Source organism: Plodia interpunctella, chromosome 4 (assembly GCF_027563975.2).
Source record: "Plodia interpunctella isolate USDA-ARS_2022_Savannah chromosome 4, ilPloInte3.2, whole genome shotgun sequence".
Classification (NCBI taxonomy): domain Eukaryota; kingdom Metazoa; phylum Arthropoda; class Insecta; order Lepidoptera; family Pyralidae; genus Plodia; species Plodia interpunctella.
This window is the reverse complement of record NC_071297.1, coordinates 1,765,265-1,789,299: the sequence shown is the minus strand read 5'-3', so window position 1 is coordinate 1,789,299 and position 24,035 is coordinate 1,765,265. Positions and strand designations below refer to the sequence as shown.

The 24,035-nt window shown below is 33.9% G+C and overlaps 2 protein-coding genes across 5 annotated transcripts in view; one reads left to right on the top strand and one right to left on the bottom strand.

Annotated features, from left to right (window-relative positions):
* The window catches only part of Ets98B (Ets at 98B), a 36,573-nt gene extending 21,035 nt beyond the window's left edge, over positions 1-15,538 (top strand). For all 4 annotated transcript variants that reach the window (XM_053743899.2, XM_053743898.1, XM_053743901.2 and 1 more), the window contains exons 2-6: positions 4,822-5,593; positions 6,239-6,393; positions 8,770-8,911; positions 11,852-12,001; positions 14,230-15,538. In XM_053743899.2, coding sequence (XP_053599874.1) covers positions 4,822-5,593; positions 6,239-6,393; positions 8,770-8,911; positions 11,852-12,001; positions 14,230-14,420 — 1,410 coding nt within the window. In that variant the 3' untranslated portion in view covers positions 14,421-15,538. The remainder of the gene's footprint in view (positions 1-4,821; positions 5,594-6,238; positions 6,394-8,769; positions 8,912-11,851; positions 12,002-14,229) is intronic.
* A 6,591-nt stretch (positions 15,539-22,129) lies between these two features.
* Positions 22,130-23,039, bottom strand: LOC128669559 (protein transport protein Sec61 subunit gamma). Its single transcript, XM_053744465.2, has 3 exons — positions 22,885-23,039; positions 22,693-22,789; positions 22,130-22,347 (listed from the first exon to the last, which is right to left on the bottom strand). The coding sequence occupies exons 2-3, from the start codon at positions 22,784-22,786 to the stop codon at positions 22,235-22,237; spliced, it is 207 nt and encodes a 68-aa protein (XP_053600440.1). The 5' UTR covers positions 22,787-22,789; positions 22,885-23,039; the 3' UTR covers positions 22,130-22,234.
* Positions 23,040-24,035: the final 996 nt, after the last annotated feature.

Below are 24,035 nucleotides of genomic sequence, written 5' to 3'. Positions count from 1 at the left end.
CCATAGACCTTACTATATTGACGTATGAATAGCTGCAACAAAAGGCCATATGCCTATTTACCTATTTAAAAATAAGCAACAATCAAGTTTATTTTCATTAATATTTGTACATTAAGAAAGTTAGTAGCTATAATAAAATGGTAGGTTGTATTCGTGGTACTGTTTAAGTGTCCGATCGAAACTGTGGAATCTTGATTTTAACGATTAGCCGAAACCGAAACATTCAGCCAGAAAATATATATTTTTAACAGAGAAACAACATTTTTTGTTTTTATTTTAGAAACACCAATTGTTTAGTTTGAAAAATCTAGTTTCGAACGGTTGAAAGTTACAGATAAGTTATTGGCCAAATGCGAAACTATAACTTTATATGCGAATATTCGTTCGGACACTATATACTGTTTAGAGTCAGTTATCAGGTAGTACTTATTTTTAGAACTGCCAATAGAGCTTCCTAAATTGACGGTATCAAATTTAATTAATAGACGTAAGACAGTCATACACAGCCGAATTGTCAAGCACGGTCGAACGCACTCGCGTGGTCAAAACCCCAAGGTCTTTATTCGTAACAACTACCAAAACCACTAAATAACCTACCACTTATCCGTGTTACGATATAACCTAAATTCGCCATTAATTACTTAGTCCATAAAGCCCAATTTCTCGTGACACAATGCGACGATAAGATCGTAAATCTAATGAGAACGTAAAGTAGGAGTCACGCCAAAAGTTACTCCACTATTCGATACAATGAAATTACGTCATATAGCTCATTGTCAACTTTTTGTGCACCAGCGTTTCCTTGGTCGGGACACATGAATGGAAATAAAGGCGCCTATTCATAGACCATAGACGCAAGCCTGCTATATATTTCATTTATTTATATTTTTCCAATTATTTATCAATATCATTGTAACAATTGGTTGGCGAATAAATAATATGAATATGTTTTTTGAATTAAAATTTTCAGTAAAATACATTTGAGAATATAATAATGGAGATCCATCGAAAACGCGGCTGGGCGGGGCTGAAACTCACTTATTTTAAAATTTCAAGGCATTAAAAAAAAAGAAATATTTGCAAGAAACATGAGTACATATCAATTAGTGTTGAAAGATAATGCTCCAACAGCCTGCTGGGACAGCGGCGGCGAGGCTGGATGTGGTCAGTGGCATTATGTTGCACTGGACGCATCCAGCCTCGACAAAGATAACATAGAATTTAAGTCTTTGTGTTACTATATTTTTTTAGTATTTTTTACCTATCTACCAGGCGACAATATGCAAGAAAAACACTCATACCATTTATATGACAAAGTTAGGCCCATCGGTACAAATAACAATTTTATTTTATATTTAAGTGACTACTAAATACCTTATCATACTAAGTACATCTGCCAGTTAGAGAAAAAAAAAGGTTACATATTTATTCCGAATGACAGTACAGTGCAGTTGCAGTCATGTAGTGATAAGTATTTTTTTGAACTTATCACTGCATTGGAATTTATAGGTTATCATTTTTTATTTTGCGTAATACCTATATGTTGTTATCTAATTAAAATATGTTATTCAACAGATTTTTTTGTTACTTACATTGTGATAGGACGAGGTACGAATTGTAATTTTTATTTTCCTAAGTTTTAATAGCTCTTCAACAATAATTTATTAAGGTTATATATTACCCCAAACGGTAAGAATAATTTTACATCATATATCATGGTTTCTCGCAGGCAATAAATCCTGTATATCTCAATTATTTTCTATTTTCACCTCGACCGGTTGTTACTAAGCAGGAGGTAGGCGTGCCAAATAAAAATACCTGTCTAATAACTCAAAGCTGTCATCTACCTAAGTACCAACTAATTGCTGATAAAGGTATTAGCTATAGGCCAGCAAATTTTAAATTCCTTCTAGACATTTCCGTGTACTGGCGCCAAATAAAAATTCGATCAAAAATTTATTCATGCGCATACGCACGTACGCTTACCCGACGTCCTAGGTCAGTGGGAACGCTGCGCGATGTAGTGCGTATTAATATAACTTAAGCGTAGGTACAGGGTAATAACACAAAGCCACAGGTTTTATAAATTCACGTACCAAGTTCACGTTGCGTCACGCTGCCTTGCCACGGTTGTCGCTTACACAGGACAATGGTTCGTGTATTAAATAATATATGAGCATCTAGGATTAGCCCGGATATTCACAGATTTATTACTACTAATCGTATGTCATTTAATTTTTATTTTTTTTTTGCAGTTTTAAGATTCTACTTGCAAAGGCAATCTAAAAATACTTGCGCGCGCGGTCAATTCTTTTTTTGCTGTTCGTTTTTGTGTATCGATTCTGGAGAACTATATTAGTCTCGATTGAAATATTCAATTTATGGGTCAAGGTTTGTTTGAATATGCAAATGTCTTCGTTTAATATTTTTTTTATTTGGTAGAGCCGTCGAATCGTAGCGGTTATTTTTCTTCTATCAAAAGATTCGATTAATTTGATCCGTGTACTTAATACCTAGTCACACCCAGTCTTTATATAAGTTACCTACAGTAATTGTTACGACTCGAACATATTAATAAACCGATATATTAAGTAGTCGATCTTTAATTGACTCTAAAATAAATGAAATTCCGAATTCCGAATGGCAATGACCTAGGATTCGCTTGTCATAATAAATAACACATGCAGAAATTTAAACTAATTGATCTATGTAATTTTTCTAAGTCAAAAACAATTGCTAAATAATATTGGGCACATGAAGTTAAATAAAGAAAAGCATCTGAAAAATATTAATCCAATCTACAAATTATACGGCTTCGTTCCAAATATATCAGTTTCTAAGTTCTTTGCGAATTCATTTTGAATATTTTATTTAACTTTATAAAATTGAGTAGGTATATATATTCTGTCGACAATTTTCTAATACAATTACAGCTACAGAAATCTCTCATTGAAGTAAAATTCTTTGTTCTATTACAAGTATCTCCACTCTTCATATAACTTTTTGTGTTATAAAATCAAGTTCAGCTTCCATCATAATTACATGGGAAATATGTAAATTGTTGCCATTGTAAAAAATTGTGGTAGAAATATGATGATCACTTGTGCGGACCGGTTCGGCTTGAAATTTTCACAGCGGAAAAACTGTGATGAATTCTCAGTCAAGAGTTACGTTCGAGATGGGTTTGACTCTGTTAAGAGTAAGTTTCTCATTTTAATTACACAATTCTTTTAAATACCTACATGACTGATTATATCTAACATTGAGTGACATAAAAAACTTATTGACTGTGTTATATAATGTAAGTTTTAAATACAATCTTTTTTTTATATTTTATAATAATACTTTAAGATTTTTAAAATAAAGTCCGTTCAAAATTAATAATGTAATGTAGGTATTTAACGAGATATTTGTTTATGAAATGCGAAAGTTTTAAATTAGTTTAATTTTGTTTTGTTGAAACATTTCTTACGACAGCAGAGATGGAGATATTTTAATTTTCAGAGATTTTAATTTTCTACCTATAAACGTGACGGTATCTGTAGATAGCGGTATGGTAGTCCTTAAAAACGTGTCAGATGCCTTTCGGCGACTTGAATAAAATATGACACCAGTCAACAACATACTCGATATGATGATGACTAAGTAAGAAAACTGAAATTCAGAACGTACAGGCAACTCAAGATACCCTGCATGAACATTATAATAATGATAGGTTATATGACGAATTTGGAACAAGTTTGTATAGGTCAACGACGTTGATATGCTGTTGACTGTACTTAAAAAAATATAGCGTAAATCCTCTTGATCTGACAGCGAAAACTGCGTATTCGTCATAACTATTTTTAGAATTCTTTGACGTTTATGCAAATAAACTGAGTTTTGTTTAGATTTGGACATCTGGCAGGGTTTTGTCGTGACGTCAAAGGTTAAAAATACGTAATATCTCCTAGGGACGTCACTGCACAATAGACGTAGACAAATAACTCAGACATGTCCTATCACAGTAACTTTAAACATGCGTTAAAATAACGCAAACGTTATGTATTCATAGAAAATACTCAATTAACGCAAACTAATAAACTGGGAAATATATTAATACAACAAAATTAATCAAAAATGGGGCCATTCTTATAATAATAAGTTAATACTTTTTATATATTTGCATTACATCATCACCATGAGAAAAATATCAACTAATTTGGCCGTAGACATAAATAATAATATGATAAATCAAATAGTTATTTAATTTTATAGCACAATTAACTGCTGTTTGACATTAATATCTTTGTTTGATGATAATTGTGGCGGATCTAGTTCACCATTCCGGAGGCTGGGTAGCCTTTGCAAATATCTATCTATCTCTGAAAGATATAATATTTAATTGTATTTTGATATCTTTTTACAGACGGATATATATATTTTATTGCTATTCACATTATGTTTTTAATTAACACAACAAACAACTTTTTAATTTAAGTATATTATGAGTATTTTTCTGTAGAATATCTTTAATATTCCACTTCTCTGAAAAACGACAAGACATTTGCCTTCTATATCCAATCGATGCAATAGAAGCTCTTATAAGCCGGCAGTGGGACATCTTACAGCTGCTTATAATAATATTTAAATTCCAATCCATCATTTATTTAGAAATTATACCTTCACAGGCACTTTTTCACGTTATTTCTCACAAGCTACAAACTACTGGTATTTCGGAACGACCACTGCTAAGAAGAAATGCCGAAAGAAACTCATTTAAAAAAATAACCTCTAACTTTTCGACTTAAAAAAGTAATGTAATATTTTCATTGTCTTCAGATGCCACAGACGGTGCCGCGGTCCGGGTGCAGCCCGCCGTCAGCGTCGCAGGACGAGAGGGCAGTCCCGGGCTCCCCCGCCGACCTGCACCACCTCCTCCGTCTCCTCGGCGCAGCCTCCCCCCCTGACTCCATGCTCCACTCCCCCCCTAACCCACACAACAAACCACCCCCACCTTACCCTGAAGACACTCAAAACTTCATCGATCGCTTATACGACTTCGAATATCACACCCCTTCCCCTTCCTCGGAAGACACAATCCCCACAGTTGCCCTACAACCCCCGTCACCTTACAACATCCAGTATAACTCCCCCCCAGTCTATATAAAAGAAGAACCAAACAGATTATCAGTCCCAGGCTTTGCATCTCCATATCCCTTGTCCCCCTCTGGATCCTGTGCGTCCTACGGCAGCCAAAACCACTACTCATCGCCTGTACCACAGCACGAAGAATACATCGACATAGAAGAACTACTCAAAGAAAATCAAATACTTCAAGAAAGTGTGCAACACACATACGTCACACCCAAAATTGAAATCGAAGAGCCAAGAGATCACATTCTTCTTAGATCAGCTCTCGAAGACACAACGTTTCAAAAACGGTTCAATTTGAAACCTATTCCATTGGAATTAGGGACTGTGAAAATGGAAGAGAGTAGCGGAGGCGATGACGCTTTGGTCGCACCTGATATTGACCGCGTGCTGTCTATGGCTATAGAACAGTCGAAGAGAGATGTTGACAACACCTGCACGGTACTTGGAATCTCACCAGGTGAGTCACAAGAACGCTAATACTCATATTAGTCACATAACATACTTCATTAGTTGTAATACATAAATGACCATATATCAATAAATTCTTACATGACATTAAAATGCCTTGAGAACAAACTTCACATTTTCTCGCTCTGAGAATACTATTGGAGTTGTGATAATCAATGACATCACTTTGGGCTCAAGTGTGCAAAAAATCAAGTGTTTCCACGTAGATAACATGTCAGCTACTGAACTCGGCGCTATTATAAATGGATTCCAAGAACCCGATGATTGCTTACGTAAGCCTCGACACTGCGCATCACTTCGAAGCGTTAAAGGCTCGACAAGCTGGTTATTAATAAACATAATGTTAACTACATTAGAGTATCTTTAAAAATAGGACATAATTAAAAACCAACAACTTAAAAAAATTAGGAGTTATTTCTAAAGATTTTGGGGTTTCCAATTTTATATGGTAATTATTTGATAGTTTCCGTGAATATACCCAAAAAATATTGTCACATGAATGATCTATTAGATAGAGTAAATAAGTTATTATCAGACCACAAAAAACATAATTTAGAGGTTCTTGTCTTTAAAGACTATAGTTTATAATTTTGTCAAAATCTAGAAGGATGTTTAGAAATCTTTTGTTCCTCAGATCCAATGCTCTGGAGCACAGGTGATGTCAAATCGTGGGTAATGTTCACGCTGCAACACTTCAACTTGCCGATGGTCCCAGCAGAATACTTCGCAATGGATGGAGCCGCACTTGTAGCCTTGACTGAAGAAGAATTCAACCAGAGAGCACCTCAGGTAATAATATATCCTCATCGCTTTGTTTATAATCATCATTTGAATTTAAAGTCATTGGCTTGGCGACACTAGCGACTCATAGTAATATGATTGTCTTTATTTTTTTATAATTATTTATCATCTTACTAATTATCTTTTACGTTGACCACAAAGAAATTTCTTTATCGAGACTATCGTTGCATTTTACATATTTTGGATTTTTTTCATTCGCCTTTTATCTACGACCGAAAATATTTCTAACATTAGATAAATCGAGTCTATATTTAAGAATGACAAAAATTTATTAAAGTCTTCACTGTCAACAGGTGCCTTCTCTACTTACCAAGTGCATAATATTTTTATCAAGATGCGAAACATCATTTCGACCTCCTAAAGGCATATTTTATTTAACGCTTGAAAGATAATTCGGAAAATTCGATGAAGATTATTTAGTTATATATTCGCTACAGTCTCTTCTCGAAATAAAGTAGCGCAAGTTGTTTTATTTATTTGATTAAACATTTAACCCTGGACTGGATCGAGGGCGTGTGATACGAGAACAAAGTCTATCAACTGATAGTCGATGTTTACATAGATCACACACGACTGTGATGACCTTACTCAATCAAAGTCACATGTACAGTACATAATCAATTAATAACATAAGCACAATGCTTTACAATTTCAATTACATGATGTAGAATTTGAATGTTTGAAAAGTTGCAATGATTTTTTTCTTTACTGTCACTTATTAAAATCTTGTTATAATGTAATCTATCCCAAAAACAATCTCATAGTCGATTCTATACTGATTGTTGTTTAGTCAACCAATAACTTTGATCTTTAGATCATCACCAGTCATTTTAATAATTGCTTCCTATATTTTTTTGCGTTTGTCGGCTTACATCATTTCGTGGTTCCTCGTAACCACTGGTCTGGCTTAATAGCACATCATTCAATTCATGATGGCGGTGACACACAATATTGTGCTACTTCTTGCGATTTCTAAAATAACTTTATTAAATGACGGTTAATAAAATACAATATTCCGTGAAATGTTTAGACAGAGACAAATAAAGCTAATCACATCTTTAGTTAACGTCTCAAAAAATTTATATATTTATAATTATTGCCCACTGCAAAAAGTAATTTCAGATTTTCATTTTATAGCGTTATATTTCCTTAAATGTGCCATGCCTTAGAGGATTTATTAATGTTATTTGTACGGTAATCTTTATTTTCCTACAATAGCGGTATTTTACAATGTACATTTTAAAATACGTCCTCGTCAACTTCAAATTTTCCATTTATTCAATGAATTTAATATGATTGAGCCACTCAATGTACCTTTAATGTTGATAACGTTATCACTGTTTGCTTTATGAGCTGATAATGATAATTCGTGTATTGTTTCAATAATGATGCAATGTTCTGTTTCATTCTATTTATTTATTGCATAGTCTCATGGAATAAAGTATAGTATATTGCAATCCATTTTATACTTACTGCAATATTATGCTTATTTGCTATTACATTAAAAATTTTCACTTGCTACAGTCCTTACGGAATTCTTCCCACTTAAATTCTCTTCATACAAGTATGCAAACAGTATTCCTATTAATTATAGGAGTATTTTCTCTGCAATTTGTACCAATTTGATGTAGGAAAGGCATCTGTTACGCGAATAAATCTGTTACGGTCAGCTTGTTAAGGAAATCCGTTTAGGGAAGCGTGGTCGCCCATTTCTTATGTAAGCCCAATTGCGCTGTGACTTGTTTACCAACAGAAGCGATGCATTTTGCAATCATTATGTCGGTCAAGTCGACTTTTATAGCCCTCTTTCTAATTTGATATTGATAACTTATTTTAAACTCAACAAACACTGAGGTTTATATACATTTTAACTAAATAATGTATTATTAGAGTCAATGGAAATAATTGACGTGTTAATCTAAAAACTTTTAGAATAAAATATCACTTATGAATGGGTATTCATCCATTGGGACTAATTACATAACGCAGCCAATTTGAAAAGGCTGTCTTGTCAAAGAGCGGTTAATCGACGAGTACACTCGTTCAAGTGGGCAGGTAATTGTTGTCATCGTACGCGCCACTGCCTCGACTTTCTCCAAGGCCGATGAAAGTCTTGTGACATCGACTAACACGTTCCACTGCAAGTAGATACAAGTTGCATACAAAGTCCATTAAGTTTATTTCAATCTTCGAATGCCTCAAACGTGAAAGGATAGGGATGATCTAATCGATCTAATGCTCTTACATCATCAGACAGATTCATTATATAAAACGGAATATTTATTTCAAAACATGCATATAAAATTAGTGGAATTGTTGAATTATGACGATTATCGTTATTAAATTTGCTCTCTTTTGATTCAGGGAGGAAGTACTTTATATGCTCAGCTGGAAATTTGGAAAGCCGCTCGACATGAAGCGTGGAGAACATCGCAATGGCCTGAACAGCAAGCTTCTCCGAAACCAACGCCCGCTGTTCTACCATCAGCTGACGACATGAGCGATGGTGAGTTGAATCTATCAATTATAATAGATAATTATCATTCTGTGATACAATATTTTTTCATCATCATCAGCCTACACTTATCCCACTTTATGTGGGGTCGGTACAGCATGTCAGCCTCATCCACTTCTCCCTGTCTGATGTTAACCGATCTGTTACTTCCTTTTTAGCCATATCCTGCCTAACGCACTCAATCCACCTCTTCTATGGCCTGCCCCGACTACTTTGGAATTCAATTTCAAATCCATAACCTTTCTTACAATATTATTTTCCTTCCTTCTCATAACGTGACCATACCATCGAAGCCTATTACTTTCCAATTTTTCTATGATTGGTGTTACCTTGAGACTTCCTCTCACATATTCGTTGTCTTATCCATCCTTGTCACTCCACACATCCATCGAAGCGTCCTCATCTCCGCAACATGCAGTCGCCTTTTATCCGTCACCTTGGTGGCCCAACATTCCGAACTATACAAAACAACAGGTCTGATCACGGTCTATACAATATATTTTATATTACTTCATGTTTCTTTAACAAGATTTAAAATCTGATTCATCTCAACTTTCAAGGTTTTAAATAACTATTATAAATTAAACTAAAATTTTAGGTTGTTATTAAATCAGACAGACATTCTATATATGTATATTTTTTAATAACCTTCACGGTAATTTAACATCAATGTCATATTTTTGCGATCTAAGTCTGATGTGTTGACTAATTGAAATAGCATAAATAACTCTCATCAATGCAATATAGCATTGTGATCCACCGTTAGGAGATACAGACAGTACCGACACACATACGACCGAACAAGACAAACTAGCTAATGATATATGGACAGGTGCAGCGGACACATAGAGCCAGCTTCAGATTGAAAACTATATTGCAGAAATTGTAAAGGAAAAAAATAACTAATTGAGAATCTCTTCCTTCTTAATGAAATCAGTTAAATAATACTCCCAAAGAAGAATCGTGACGATTGTGAATAGAGGAAACTATTATCATGCCTGCAGGAGGAAAAACTTTTTGAAGGATTATAAACATTATATTCAAATATTATTATTATTAATTATCTCTAGATTAAAAGTAAAGATTAAGATAATGTGGAATATTATTTATTGATTAAACCAGTATTTAAGCTACTGTTGATAGGCACTTATTTATTTCGTATCTTCATCAAATATTCTATTTCAATAACTTTTTTCTACGAATAGATATTTACTTCATTCCTACTTATTTATATTCTTATTTACATCTGGGAGAAAAAAGCATTCATTTTGCTAATTTTTGTGAACATGGTAAAAAAATATTTACCATACATGGTAAAAAAAACATTTACCATGTACGTGGTAATTTATGTCCGTTCGTGTTATATTTATCATGTAATCATACCAGTTTTATTAAGACGAACATATAATTCGTTAACATCTTTGATTTCTGCGAACGAAAAATGTTTATGTACAATCTATGTGATGAACTTGCCAGGAGACATCACATTTATCTCACAAGATTTATCAATAGGTCTAGTGCAAGCTCTAATCTAAAATCAATGACCAACAATTTAGAATAATATGAATTGGATTCTAAGTCGTCCAATCAGGTACCACACCCAGAAACAGTTAATCCATCAATCAGAGACGTCTTATTGCCATTCTGCACTCCCTTGAGAGCCTTATACGTGAAGTCTGCTTTTTGCAGCATTTCCCGACGACCCAGTTAATATGGTCGCTACGCCACAAGGTCACATGTCTCTTCTAAAGAATCAGACATCACAAAAATTTTATTATCACTACGCACATACGGCTCAAAATGCATCTCAACTCGATTTTCTTGTCCGCAAAACTACTTGTTGACGACTTTGAGCCGCTGCCGTAAGTGTCACTTTGTCCTAGGTTTCTTTCATTCGTTTCTTGAGCATTAGCTACTACACTATCGACTTTAACTTTATCTCCTTGAAGTTACATTTCAAAATCGTCTGCAGAAATCATCTCGTTTCCTTCAAATCGTATGTAAACATTCCATTCAACACTTGCTTTCTTCTTTAAATAGAATGTTGCTATTTAACTGTTTAGAGGTTCGTCAGACTTCTGTTTATATGAAGATGTACGAATATCGGTCTGTTTGTATAATCTACGGCGAAGGTCAGCAGCGATGCGAGAAAAATATAATGTTTACGTCGTTCACGAAAAAGTAGATCTTCACCTATTTTTTTTTAGTTTTAACCATAGAATTTAATAATATGATATGTATTTACATATATCATTCAATTGGTCCATAATTTTCGGAATATTCTCGGCTAGGCAATATAAAGAACTAAATGTTACGATTTTATGATTATTAAGAAATCAATAAAAGCTTGGATAAAACATATTGCCTCAATACGACATGTTATTAATGAAGCTTTCCCTTCTGAAAATATTAGCACCATTAAGCCAAGCTACGACTTCATAGAAGCTGTTAATAAAAACGATAATGTTCCTAGAAACCACAACACGTTTCTTGCGCTTCATAGCCCTTATTATCATCGATAATGATCCAAAATCGTTTGTAATAATCCAGATTTCATGTCAATGTTAAACTTAACATGCATATAGGTCGCATATGCTGAAATATATGCTATAATTATAGTATTACTGACTACCTATAAAAACATGGAGTTTAGTAAATTTCTGATTAAAATATTAAAGCTATCACAATATGCAGTAATAATAAGCGAATTATTCTTGTTATTAAAAAAAAAAAAACAATTTAAGATACAATCTTAAGCATTGTGTGTTACTTTACCTTATTGATGACCAATAAATCAAGTTTTTGCTGAAAATATTAAAGTAAACAATCACAGGGACAGGGACCATTGACTGAGTAGGATTGACTATATGACATAAAGAAATCTTTTATCTGTTGGTATTTTGGTTACTTAAATCTTTTTATTTTTTGCAGACGACGACTCAGAATCAGCGGGCACTAGTGCCAACACGGCCGGCGGCAAAGCAAAGTCTGGGAGCACACACATCCACCTCTGGCAATTCTTGAAGGAGTTGCTCGCATCTCCGCACATCCATGGGTCTGCGATTCGGTGGTTAGATCGAAGTACGTACCATTTACACATATATCATCCTTATGTACACTCACGAATATGAAGCTATCTAAAGCTAGAATATCCGCTAAAAATATTATGATGTCCTTTAGATTTTGTAGATTTGGCATTGATTTTATGACGTCAAAACTCTTTTCCATTGTTGTTTCTGTTATGAAGTCTATTAATGCCTTTCTGACGTCGTCATATACAGGACTATAATATAGAAAGGGCCTATTTTAGAGCTAGCATAATACACACGCCTCGAAAAATCTCATTTTACCAATATCATGAATTTTAAGCTTGAGAAGGAGGCATTAGTATTTTTATGTATATGTAGGTAATTTAGTAAGCTAAGCCATGAATCAGGTTCGTCTGGTATGTATATTTGTAATGAATATGGGAATAGAACATTTTGTTAGTTTGAATTAATATATAATGCTTGATGTCACCATGTTCTTAAAATTGTAGTATGAACTTTATCGGTTTTATATTTATCAGTTTAGGGTGTGTTGGACACAGGTCCAATAATGTTGATAAGAGTACTTCCACGTTTCATGTTTTACTCATGTAACCAACATTGAGATAAACCAATTATCGGCAAACACAATTCAAGTATTAGGTCACTGTTTTTTTTAGCGCATTGTTTTTTTATACAATCTTACTTATCTGATTAAAGCTTATTCTTATCTAGTTTTGACGCAAATATTCATGTGATTATATATCTATAGTACTTTCTGGATTTAGTAGATTGAGATTATGTTAAATCTGTTTATTTCTTTTCTTTTCTTCAGACCTGAAAAAAGATTAATTAACATTGCAGTGATAATACATTAAAATGAAATATCACAGTCTAGCCAACGGATGTATTATATATATAATTTTCAAGATATAATGTGCAACAACCTAATTCGAGCCATTATAAATTCATCAAACGTTCACAATTAATTATTTTAATCAACGAAGCCTTATCTAAAACTAATTTACTAGTCCACGACTATTTCTCAGTAGTATGCTAATACATAAATCAACATACTCGGTACTTTTGGTTTGCTTGTTATACGCGATTTATCGACAGGAGTAAATATAAATCATATGAAGACGGTTAATTAGCATAGAGGGAGTATGGTGTCAAATGTCTTGCTTGTAATTTGATAATGTCTACAATATTAATTAGCGTTTTAGATGACGATGATATAGGTTCATCAAATCATTCATCATCATCAAATTTGGTTGTATGTCATATGGTTATTTGTAGGTCTTCATTTCGTACCGTTAGATGCGATTGAAAATATTAGTAATACTTACTGTAACGGATCTCCTGACGAAAATTTTCCTCTCCATAATCCACATCAAATACACAAAGCCTGTTTCAATCATAGTATCGCGTGTCGTATATTATTTATATAATTATTAAGTTCATCAAACTGGTTCGTGATAAGCTGAAATGATAAAATTGTATCTTATTCTGTTTTAAACACGCCTCCTCGAACGATACGAGCGATTCCTTTGTTTCTTACTACAAGACCTGAACCAACTATTGTGTTTTTAATTGACCATCATTTTAATTGATTGGAGTCACATAAATCTAGTAATTTTCCATTGCATTTACTTCAATTTTCATACATATTTTCCCTATAGTCTATATTAAATTATCATTCTCAAAATAGAATATATTGTTAGTGGGATATCGTTGGCACAGCGACATTCTCAATAGCCAAGGTGAGCAACCAGTTACTTGCCATCTGTTATGTACAGTCAACTAAGGTTTTTGGTACTCATTAGATTTTCCATATAGCCTAATAACTATAGGCCTATTTTAAGATTCATTATCTTTAAAAAAGCTATGGTATCATTTGAAGAATTTCAGTTAATTTAAATTCTAGTTTATTAGCCTGTATGATTGTAACTTATTCATGTAGTTTTGTTAGCTGTACATATAATAAAATACTACAAACTCAGGCAAAGGTTAATTTTGCGTCGTGACCAGTCTGAGACGATAAGCTCTAACGCATTGTTACGATTTATTGTCCATTATGCGCAAAGGCATTTAAGACTTTATCCTTTTCGGTGCTTGATTCATGAGCTGGATTGACGATGAAAAATGTTTCGTTTACCATTAATTGGAATTCCCCAAACGTATCTGTTTAGATGTTCGCTGTATTTAATGCTCCAACCAAAAGTCAGATTAAAATCTGAATGTTTAAATGGCAATTGTTTAATTCAAGTCGTGTTTTCGCAGGTAACGGTGTGTTTAAGATTGAGGATTCAGTGCGCGTCGCTAGACTGTGGGGAAAGAGAAAGAACAGACCTGCAATGAACTATGATAAGCTGTCCAGAAGCATCAGGCAATACTACAAGAAAGGCATAATGAAGAAAACCGAAAGGAGTCAAAGGCTCGTCTACCAATTCTGCCATCCGTACTCGTTATAAATACTCTAGTATTTATATCTAAGTTAGTGTAAATATTTATGAAAATGTAAATAAGTGTGTGTACCGCGGTAATGCGGACTTGGTGAATACTGGTGAAGTTTTGCCACTCACAAGCAAAACTTGACTCAGTAATTGAGTTTGTCGACGACCGAATTTTCGACAGTCTCATTGGCTGCGAATCGAAGGCGTCATCATCCCTCCATAAAATTCGAGAAAGGTAATTTTCTCTAGAATTCTATTGGACGGGAACCTCGCTGTATGCGTTAGTGTTTAAGTTTTTTTTTACCGGCGACTAGGGGATGGCAAGACGGTAACATTTAATCGATTATTAATCGACTCAATCCGCTTGCCGTCTACGAAAGCTGGTAATGTTTATCCCATATATCTATGATATATTTCTAGTACGTTCTATGAACTTTTAGGATTTAAGTGTTCTGTAAATATACTGAACATAGTTATTATAAAAGGCAATTTTAAAAAAAATAAAAAAAAGGTACTTAATAAGTTATACTACGCCTATGTCTTGCTTTGAGCGATTAGGTGTAAGTACTCGTATAAGTGATATAAAATGAGATTATTCTCGAGAAATGTAAGGTTATATTATTAAATAATAGTTTTATTTGAATATGAAACGTTTAATGTTAAAATAATACAAATTAACGACAAGTTATGTCAAATTAAAGACAAGTTATGTCAAATTAACGACAAGTTATGTCAAATTAACGACAAGTTATGTCAAAATCACGACAAGTTATGTCAAAATCACGACAAGTTATGTCAAAAAATATTTATGCCTTAGTTTATTTTAGCGGCGGAGTAAGTGATTGAAAATTTGGTTTTGGATATATATTTTTTTGAGAATTTTGTGCCAAATAGACATAATTTTTTTTATTCGGGGCAAAATTTGTAAATTGTGATTATTTGAGACCCGCCGATGTAAATATTGTCAAATGTATTTGCAATATTCAGGTGACGGTATCCTATGAAATAAAGTTTGTGTTTAAGTTATATATAGACGCAGTTAGCGTCGAAAATAATTATTAATTGTAATATTGTACCAAACTAATCTAGTGTTATTATTCATTGTAATGTCACAATAAATTTTAATGGCCATTTTACTTGTTTGTTTTATTTTGTTGATATCGCTGAGCTAGCTAAGTTATCTTATAGATAAAGTCAACTACTTTGTCGATAAAGTAAAGATAAAGTACTTTTAAAGATAAAGAACCAATAACATAATGATTGTTTGAATTAGATAATTAAGTAGGTACCTACCTACTGAATTTTTGCAACTTCATCAGTATATAGTCACTTTCATATCTATACTGTGAGGGGCGTTTTTCGATAAGGATGATGTGCCATGACCCCCAATACGGGCCCAATGCAGATTGTTGGGTTTTAACGGCTGCAGTTACAACCAGGACCAACACGGCTTTAACGTGCCTACCCAAGCGCAGAGGATCTCAAAATTATAATTACTTGGTCACAAATCCCGTGAGCGACCATTGCGATAGCTCCTCAACTGCCACTTTCGCAAATCGAGTGCAGGATCCAACAGTGCAACATCAAATAATGTAAACATATAATTAAACTGTGAGCGGGGTCTGTACATTGGAAACGTGTTAAATGAAAGTAATTATGGGGGAGGTCTGTATGGGATCAACAGAAGCCAAATCATTTTATTTTTGTGTCTGTCTGTAGTATGTTTGTTCGCGCATCACGCAAAAACTACTGAATGGAATTTTATGAGGTTTTTAAAATTGTATAGCGGAAGGTCTAACTAAAAATCTGGTAAAGTTTTCATCGCGACACGTTGCTTAGATTGCGAGATATCGATACATATTATTATCGATATCTCGGAATCTAAGCAACGTGTCGCGTTTGAACGTACGTACGAAATAAACGCGAGCGAAGCCGCAGGCAAATGCTAATATTAATAAGTAATTATGTTACATGAAAAGTTTTCAGATTCGGAATATGTTTCTGTTTATATCTGAGGATATCTGTGCAAACCACATCACATTTAATTTAGTGGTATATAATATTATCTCCGGTGAAGGAAAACGTCGTGAGGAAACCTGCACACTGGTTGATCATTAACTTGTGTGTGAAATGGCGAAGGCAATGGCATACCACTCCATTAATAATGCCAAGAAAGTTGTTGTGTGTGTTTAATTCCACGTAATGACCACGACCCTCAGACATGAGGAATACGACTATGAAGAAGATTATTATCTAGAAATTCACAGATAGACAAAATGTTTTAAAAAATTGGCTTCCATGGGGCTTTAGAATGACCTCCTTCATACATCTCATTGTGACAGAAATCTTGTACACAGTTTCAGTTATATCTAGTGTTAAATTTAGTTTAAACATAAAATAACATACACGTTTTCTCTATATTTATCTGAAAAACAAGAAGAATAAGAATAAACTACAAAAAATATAGTTTATGTTAGATAAAAGTAATAATTAGGTACCACAGTGAGTAACTTTTTGTATTGAGAGATTAGATAAAACTATATTCGGATTTTAAAAAATGGCGTTTATCTAATCATCGAAAATAAAATGTACCTATCTACTTACCCAATCATATCTATATATCTTTTTAATAAGTACCCAGGTATAGGAAATTCACAGAATTTGTTGCATCGACTGTAAATTGATGAAATATAAATATTTTTTTAATTTTGTAAAGAATTTCAAACTCAAATTTTTGGCTTTAAAAACTTCCACTAAAAATGGGTTTTCGGGTTACACTAACACAACGACATTGCATTCAAAAATGAATGCATATGTCGTTGCATCACATTACGCAAAGATGACGTCAACACGCGCCGCCAAATTCCAAGAGTGAAAGTTCCTTTCGCCAGGGGAGGGGAGGACGACCTCGAGAGGGGTAAGGGGGGCTGTATAGCAGCTTTGTTCATACTCATAATGTATATTGATTCATTCGACGCACAATAAAAAATATATTTTTTTAAGAAATATACACTGAGACTTATAATAGGCTAGGTATTCTCTAACAGGTCAAAAAAAATTTTTTTTTATCTAGTCTGTTGTTGTTGTGTGGCAGTAGTGGATTGCTGGGCACAGGATCTTGATCAGAAACAAAAAAATAGAACTTTAAACGCGTAACTAACAAAGCTGATGGCTTAAAGTGACATTAATTATCACGTGCGCGTTGTTGTTATTTTTTCACACCCATTTAAGTGTTGAAATATACAACGCACCCTATTCTGTCAATAGAGAACTGTCAAACGTCAAGTTTTTCTTTTCGCGCGTTATGCTCTTCCAGCGCTGCTCTGTATCGTGCTAATATTTCTTTTATCTATGGTGTGGTGCTACCGATATTCCACTTGAAAATCACCTATTTAACTAAACTTTATTATTAATTACCAGGTTTTCCTTATTAAGAACTTGTGAGGAGAACTCAAGGAATTATAACGCTTCCCCCACTACCACACCTTGCACTGAGCAAAGTGTACTTGTAGTGTCTTAGTCTAGGGACTCCACTCCTTGGTGTAATTTCTAGGGCCTAGATATTATACATGGAGTGGAGTCCCTAGAGTCTAGGGAAAACCATGTCATAACCTCTGGCGTCCAGAGCGTCTTCGTAATTTTGATACAATTTTTCAGCGTTAAATAGATCTAAGTAACCAAATGAATAGTATCACGTTGGACGTATATGCAAAGAACCTGAAAAGGTAGTTCCAAAGTCCAACAAACAAAGCAAGAAAAACCTGATCATCGCCCGACGTCCTAGGCGAGTGTCGGAAAGTTGCACGATGCGACGCTATGCTTGCGCGACAGGAATGACATACATGGATGTATGTCTTAGGAAAGTATTGGCTTATTTGACGCATCTGATAATGGCGCGTCGCGTTGCTGTGTCTCGGTTTTCGCTTACCTAGGACACCAGATCAACAACTTGTTATGAGACACGCAGATATAATGGAAGAAAAGGTTTGAATTTATATATGTTTATATCGGGTTTTCCCATAAACCGGTAATGCAGGGTAACTAGAGAAATGGCGGAAAACGGAAACGGATCACATGAGTTAAAGTACTAACAGGTATGACTAGATGATTACGATAATTAGAAATTATAATAATAATATTATTATATTCATATAAAATACCTAACTAAGAAGTTAATCTAGAAATAAAAACACGGACGGGCTTGGTCACAGATTTACATTACTACTAGCACGTCCACGTCCCGGCACGTCCCGGCACGTCCCGGCTCTGCTCAGGTAAAAACATAATAAATAATAGGTACCCCAAAACCTTCCACAGGGATCACTCTATCCATTGTTGAAAACCGCATGAAAAAGTAGTTTTTGAATTTATATGATCTAGACGTACCTACCACCTACGTCTAGATCTTTCCGTCCTTCTTTCCGGTGACAAAAAATCTCTCCTAAATTATCGCCTAGTATCCGGGCATATGATTAAAGTATTGAAGCACAATTTGAAGACAGGTACAAGGTCGTAACTTAGGAGAATCTCGTAACATAGGTATGTAGTGTAAGTTTGCCTGTTTGGACGCACGTAGACCCTTTGTGTATATGTGCGCTTCCACACAGCACACGTGCCATCGAATATCGATTAATAAAAAGTTAAAAACATATTATATTAAGAAGTAAGAACAATTTTAATCTATCTAGGAATATTCGTTAATCATGATTGCTAACTCGGTTAGGTACTTAAAAAGAAGTACCTACTTTAGTTGAGGATAAAAGGAGGGATTAAAATAAAGATTGGCAGATGCTCGAAATAATCAAATTAGTTATTCAAATAGTAAGTAAGTACCTTAGGTACATGTAGGCATGAGCCAATGACAAAAAAGGTTATCAGTTACCATTCTGCTGCAGTCAAGAATATAGGTACAGTTGCAGAAGGTAACATACCTAATAATATCATATCATATAAATCGACTCTTAAAGTTATGAACTACCTCATACAGTATAGTAAAATGACTCAAAATATCATACTTTCATGCTAATGTTAATTCTGCAAGCGTAGGTATTGGTAGCTATAATTCGCATTTGTATTTATGTTTCCTACTCCTTAACGTTGGACACAAGTCATAAGCGAACTGAACATTTTATCATAAGGTTAGGTATAAGGACCTAACTGGATAGAACCCACAGACAAAACGACGAGAAAGATTGTTATGTAGTGAGGATACCTGAGAAGTTAAGAAAAGATCTTGGTGTCTACACAGATGCCAACCACAGAAATTCCCGCATGAATAAAATAAGTACTTAGGTAGTTTATGGATTACCTAGTATATTACTAGAAATACCTACACTACCGGCTAAAATTCGCCGAACACGACGATTTCAACATATTATGTACCTTATTTCTAGTATTCGCTTGCGGTAATTAATGTTGATTCGCGTCTGCATTTATCCGAATTCGCCGATAATGGATTTCTATCACAATTCTGTTTAGGTACAACATCTGTACAACATCGCCAAACTCGAGCCAAACAAATATTGCTCATATAAAACGTGAGCTTTTATTTACCGCAAGGAAAAACTAGCAATGTATGCAAAATCCGCCAAAGTTTGGCGAACTGTTAGGCAGTGTTAGGCAATAGTGAATAGTTTAGCTACTAGGGTATTATTTAATCTGTGGTTTAGCTATATATGTACTTCCAAAACGAAAAGTTTCTGGTTTATGAAGTAGATACCTATAGGTACTCTTAATTCCTACCCGCGTAAATCCTACGACTTGGACCCACGAAGGCGTAGTCCGAAGGTCGGTTACATTCCGAAATTCTGAGTCCACAATCACCAACTGGTACGGGCGGCACGGCGCCAATTACTGGATTAGAAAACTAAAAGACAACTAAAATATCAAACCCCAGAATGGCAATAACCGCTGGCTTGTTCTTATGCATAGAACTGGATATGCTTGCTGGACGAAGGTTATCGGTTTAGGTTAGATTTTAATGGGTGCAAAAAACCTGCACGTGTAAAGTCTTGTTTACGATTTCATTAAATAAAAAAAACAGCATTCGTTAATTTTATTGTTCATACTGAATTGATCATAACAGGTTCACTATGTCATGATCATGAAGAGAGATAAGAGGCTAAACCAATCTATCTACCATTTAAATAGGCATATAGGTCCTAGGCTAACTCTAAGTTACTTTTGTAGTGTTTCGTGTGATCGGTCTAGACTAGAATGTGGCTATTCCATAATTATTATCCTCAGGTCTTACGAGGTAACTAACACAGTCTTGACAGCTGAGAGGTAACAATAATATTCCCAGAGAGGGTTATTGACGGGCAGACTGCCGCCGGTTGTAGGAAATATCAGAGCCGAATCTGCAAAATGTTTAGGCTGACCGGGGTCAGCGTTAAAATTAAAAATTGCGTATGATGAAATGGCTTATAGGTATTTAATTGAAATCAGAGTGGCAATGCACTATACCTATGGCTACAATCTATTGATAGATAGTCTAAAGATATTGTTCTAGAGATATCCCGTTTCTTCTCGTGTATTTATAATAAGTTTGTATATAAACAAATAGTGACGATGCCTTTATACGTTATGGCTAATGTGAGAGATATGTTTAGGTACCAATAAGAGGTATTTTTTGAGCGCCCATTACAACGTTGTGTCGTCGTGCCATCCTGTTGTTTCAATAGGTTTTCACATTGGCGCCGAATCTCCTTATAATTTCTACAAATTGAAAACAACGGAGCAATTAGGCTTCACTTTATTGTGTCAAAACGCCTGAACATGAAATAATAGCAATGAGTATCATCATAATCATCAATATCGCAACAGGCGTTACTTGCTTTACTCTCAAGGGTCTGTTAATGGTACTTTCACTTCAAACGTAACGATAACTACCTACCAGTAAATGAACTTTTTGGTTTAAACTTCAGTAGACACAAGATAATACCTTTGGCTCTTCCGCAGACTATGAATTATTTTTCTTTGTATCTTAATTGAAAGTGGATTAAAACCCCGGGGACTTATCATTAGGGTTGAAAGTTTCTTTGAAAATTACAAAAAACTGCCGCGAGCGAAGCCGTGTACAAGAAGTACTTAGATAGTTCATAAATAAAAAAAAAGTCTCATTGATTAATACATTATTAAGAAAGTAAAAAGTCTTTGTGAATACAACACAAGAAAAGATAAAGAAAACAATTTAAATAATTTCATCTTTTTACTTTTATTGGTGTATTTAATACAATATCGAACTATAAAATAACTATTTACTTTGCAATTGATAGTGAAAGAAGTACCTAACTGTTTATTGAATATATTAAATCATTATTCTATAATATTAATTTTCTAATATTCCATATCAGCACATTAAACAATGAAAAATAATTAGTATTGTTTCATCTAGACACAGGTGGTTCAGTAGAGGGTCTCGAAAAATTATATTCAAAACATATTTAGAAAGAAACGATGATTCAGTCAATACCTATCCGAAAAATGATGAGTTAACTAGAAATTTCAATACATGTTATTGTTCTCAATAGTATGTTCTTTTTTGTACAGTCAACAACATATCAACATCGCAAGTTCACCACTATTGCAGCACCATAGAGGGCCATGCAGGGAACTTAAAATCACAGCTTCAAATGCAGTGACTGTACTTGCTCTCTAATTATATAATCAAATATATAATTCTTAATATTCACCAAGAAACCCCCACAAAATAATAAAAAAAATAATTAAAAAATCAAAAATAATTTATTTTAAAATATAAGAATGGTGTGTGAGAGTTAACTTAGCCAGTTGAGGAGCTTATAGTAAATATTCTAACTAAAACTAACAGCCTATGAACCAACAATGATGTTGTTGATGGGAATATGTATCAGCTTTACAAAGAAACCGATGAAGCCCATGATGCAGAAACCAATGGCTGTGGCAATGGCGATCTTTTGGAATTCTGTAATAGAAAAAAAAAACATAAGTTTATAAACAGCCAGGCAAGTTTCTGTATCAATAAGATAGGAATATAGATCCTATGAAAGTAATTTGTACTTAATTTCCTATTTGTAAGTTTTATATTTACAATGTTATGTTGTGTAAATAAATAAATGTGGTGGTTTGCAAGTAAAATCTTTGAATTAAAGATACATAAACAATTTTATAGTTTTCTTTACAAATTATACCGTCTTTATATCGCAACTAAAAAAGTTGTTAGAACTAAAGACTGACTGTGGCCATTGCCAACAATGCAACTTTCTTTCTACGCACAGAATGCGTTTCCCGTTATAAAACAAATACGAACCTTTTCTGTCAGGCTTCGTGCATCTTCTAACTAGTCTGATAGAATCCTTAGAGAACTGCTTGCCTGGCTCAATAAATTTTGCGATTTGATCCATGATCTGAAAAATATACACCAAATTCTATCACTCAAAAGCACCAAATTTTACAATTTAACAATTGTTTTATATATATATGCGGCTGTGATTTAACTTACGTGTTATAATTTGTCTGTTTTAATACTGCACAAACCTAAATGAAATTAAAATCGGGTCGCGTTAGCAGACGCAGCCAAGAACATACAAATGACAAAACACGTTCTGTCAGCAAATGTCAGCCACGTCTTGAGATTCATGTCACGTCATCATACTTTTGCGTTCGGATTTTATTAGAATTTATCAGTAGAAAAATATACTTATTACTCCATGTGTTACTACACATTTATCCCGCCAGAGTACAACACCGTACATTAGGTACACAAAAGCTTTGTCGACTTTTGCTATGTCAATTAAAACGTTTATTTTAGAGTAGGTACTTTATTAATCCTTTCATTATATAAGCATTCGTTTGTGAAAATATAGAACAATGGAGCATATTCGGGTGCCGAAATATTGGGAAATATCGTTTTCCATAAGATTTAAAACTTCGAAAACTATGGGACTACACCTCACGCTGTAAAATTTTCGGGCCAGTTAACGGTCGAAAAAAGCTAGGAACACTTCACACGTGAAGACTTCTTAAATTACGGACTTCATACAGGTAAGATCTTTAGTCAAAATCAAGTAATCAGTTTATGACCACAGCTGTTGACCAAATAATTTCATGTGGTTGCTTATATTTAATAGCCTGAGTCTGAGCTATTAAAAATTGATGTCAAACTTCAAAGTCATTTTTGACATATTCTCTTGTAACAATCTAATGTCATTCATCCAATGCATTCATCTTATACACAGAAGGATAGAGTTTATACTTAGAGCCTGTACAGAGTGTTCCTTTCCAATTTATTCCATAGAATTTCATCACTCGATCACTTTTTTCACATTTCGTATAAACTATGTATTATTCACAAGACAGATGTATTAGTGATGTGCATGATTAAGTTAGGCACTTAAATAATCGTAATCATTTTATTATGATTATGGAGGTTAATTTTTTAAGAAAAAATAGATAATAGGAATGACTCGTTGTCAAATCTTAGATTATGTCCTAATAACTACACTGCAATCCAATTTCCTAGAAATATTTTATTTTTCAAAAATAAAAATAAAACTTTTCATAATATTTTCTACGTGGAAGGGAAGTAAATTAAGATAAAAAAGATTTAGATAAAAATAAAGTTTATAAAATAAAAATACAAACATTTACCTA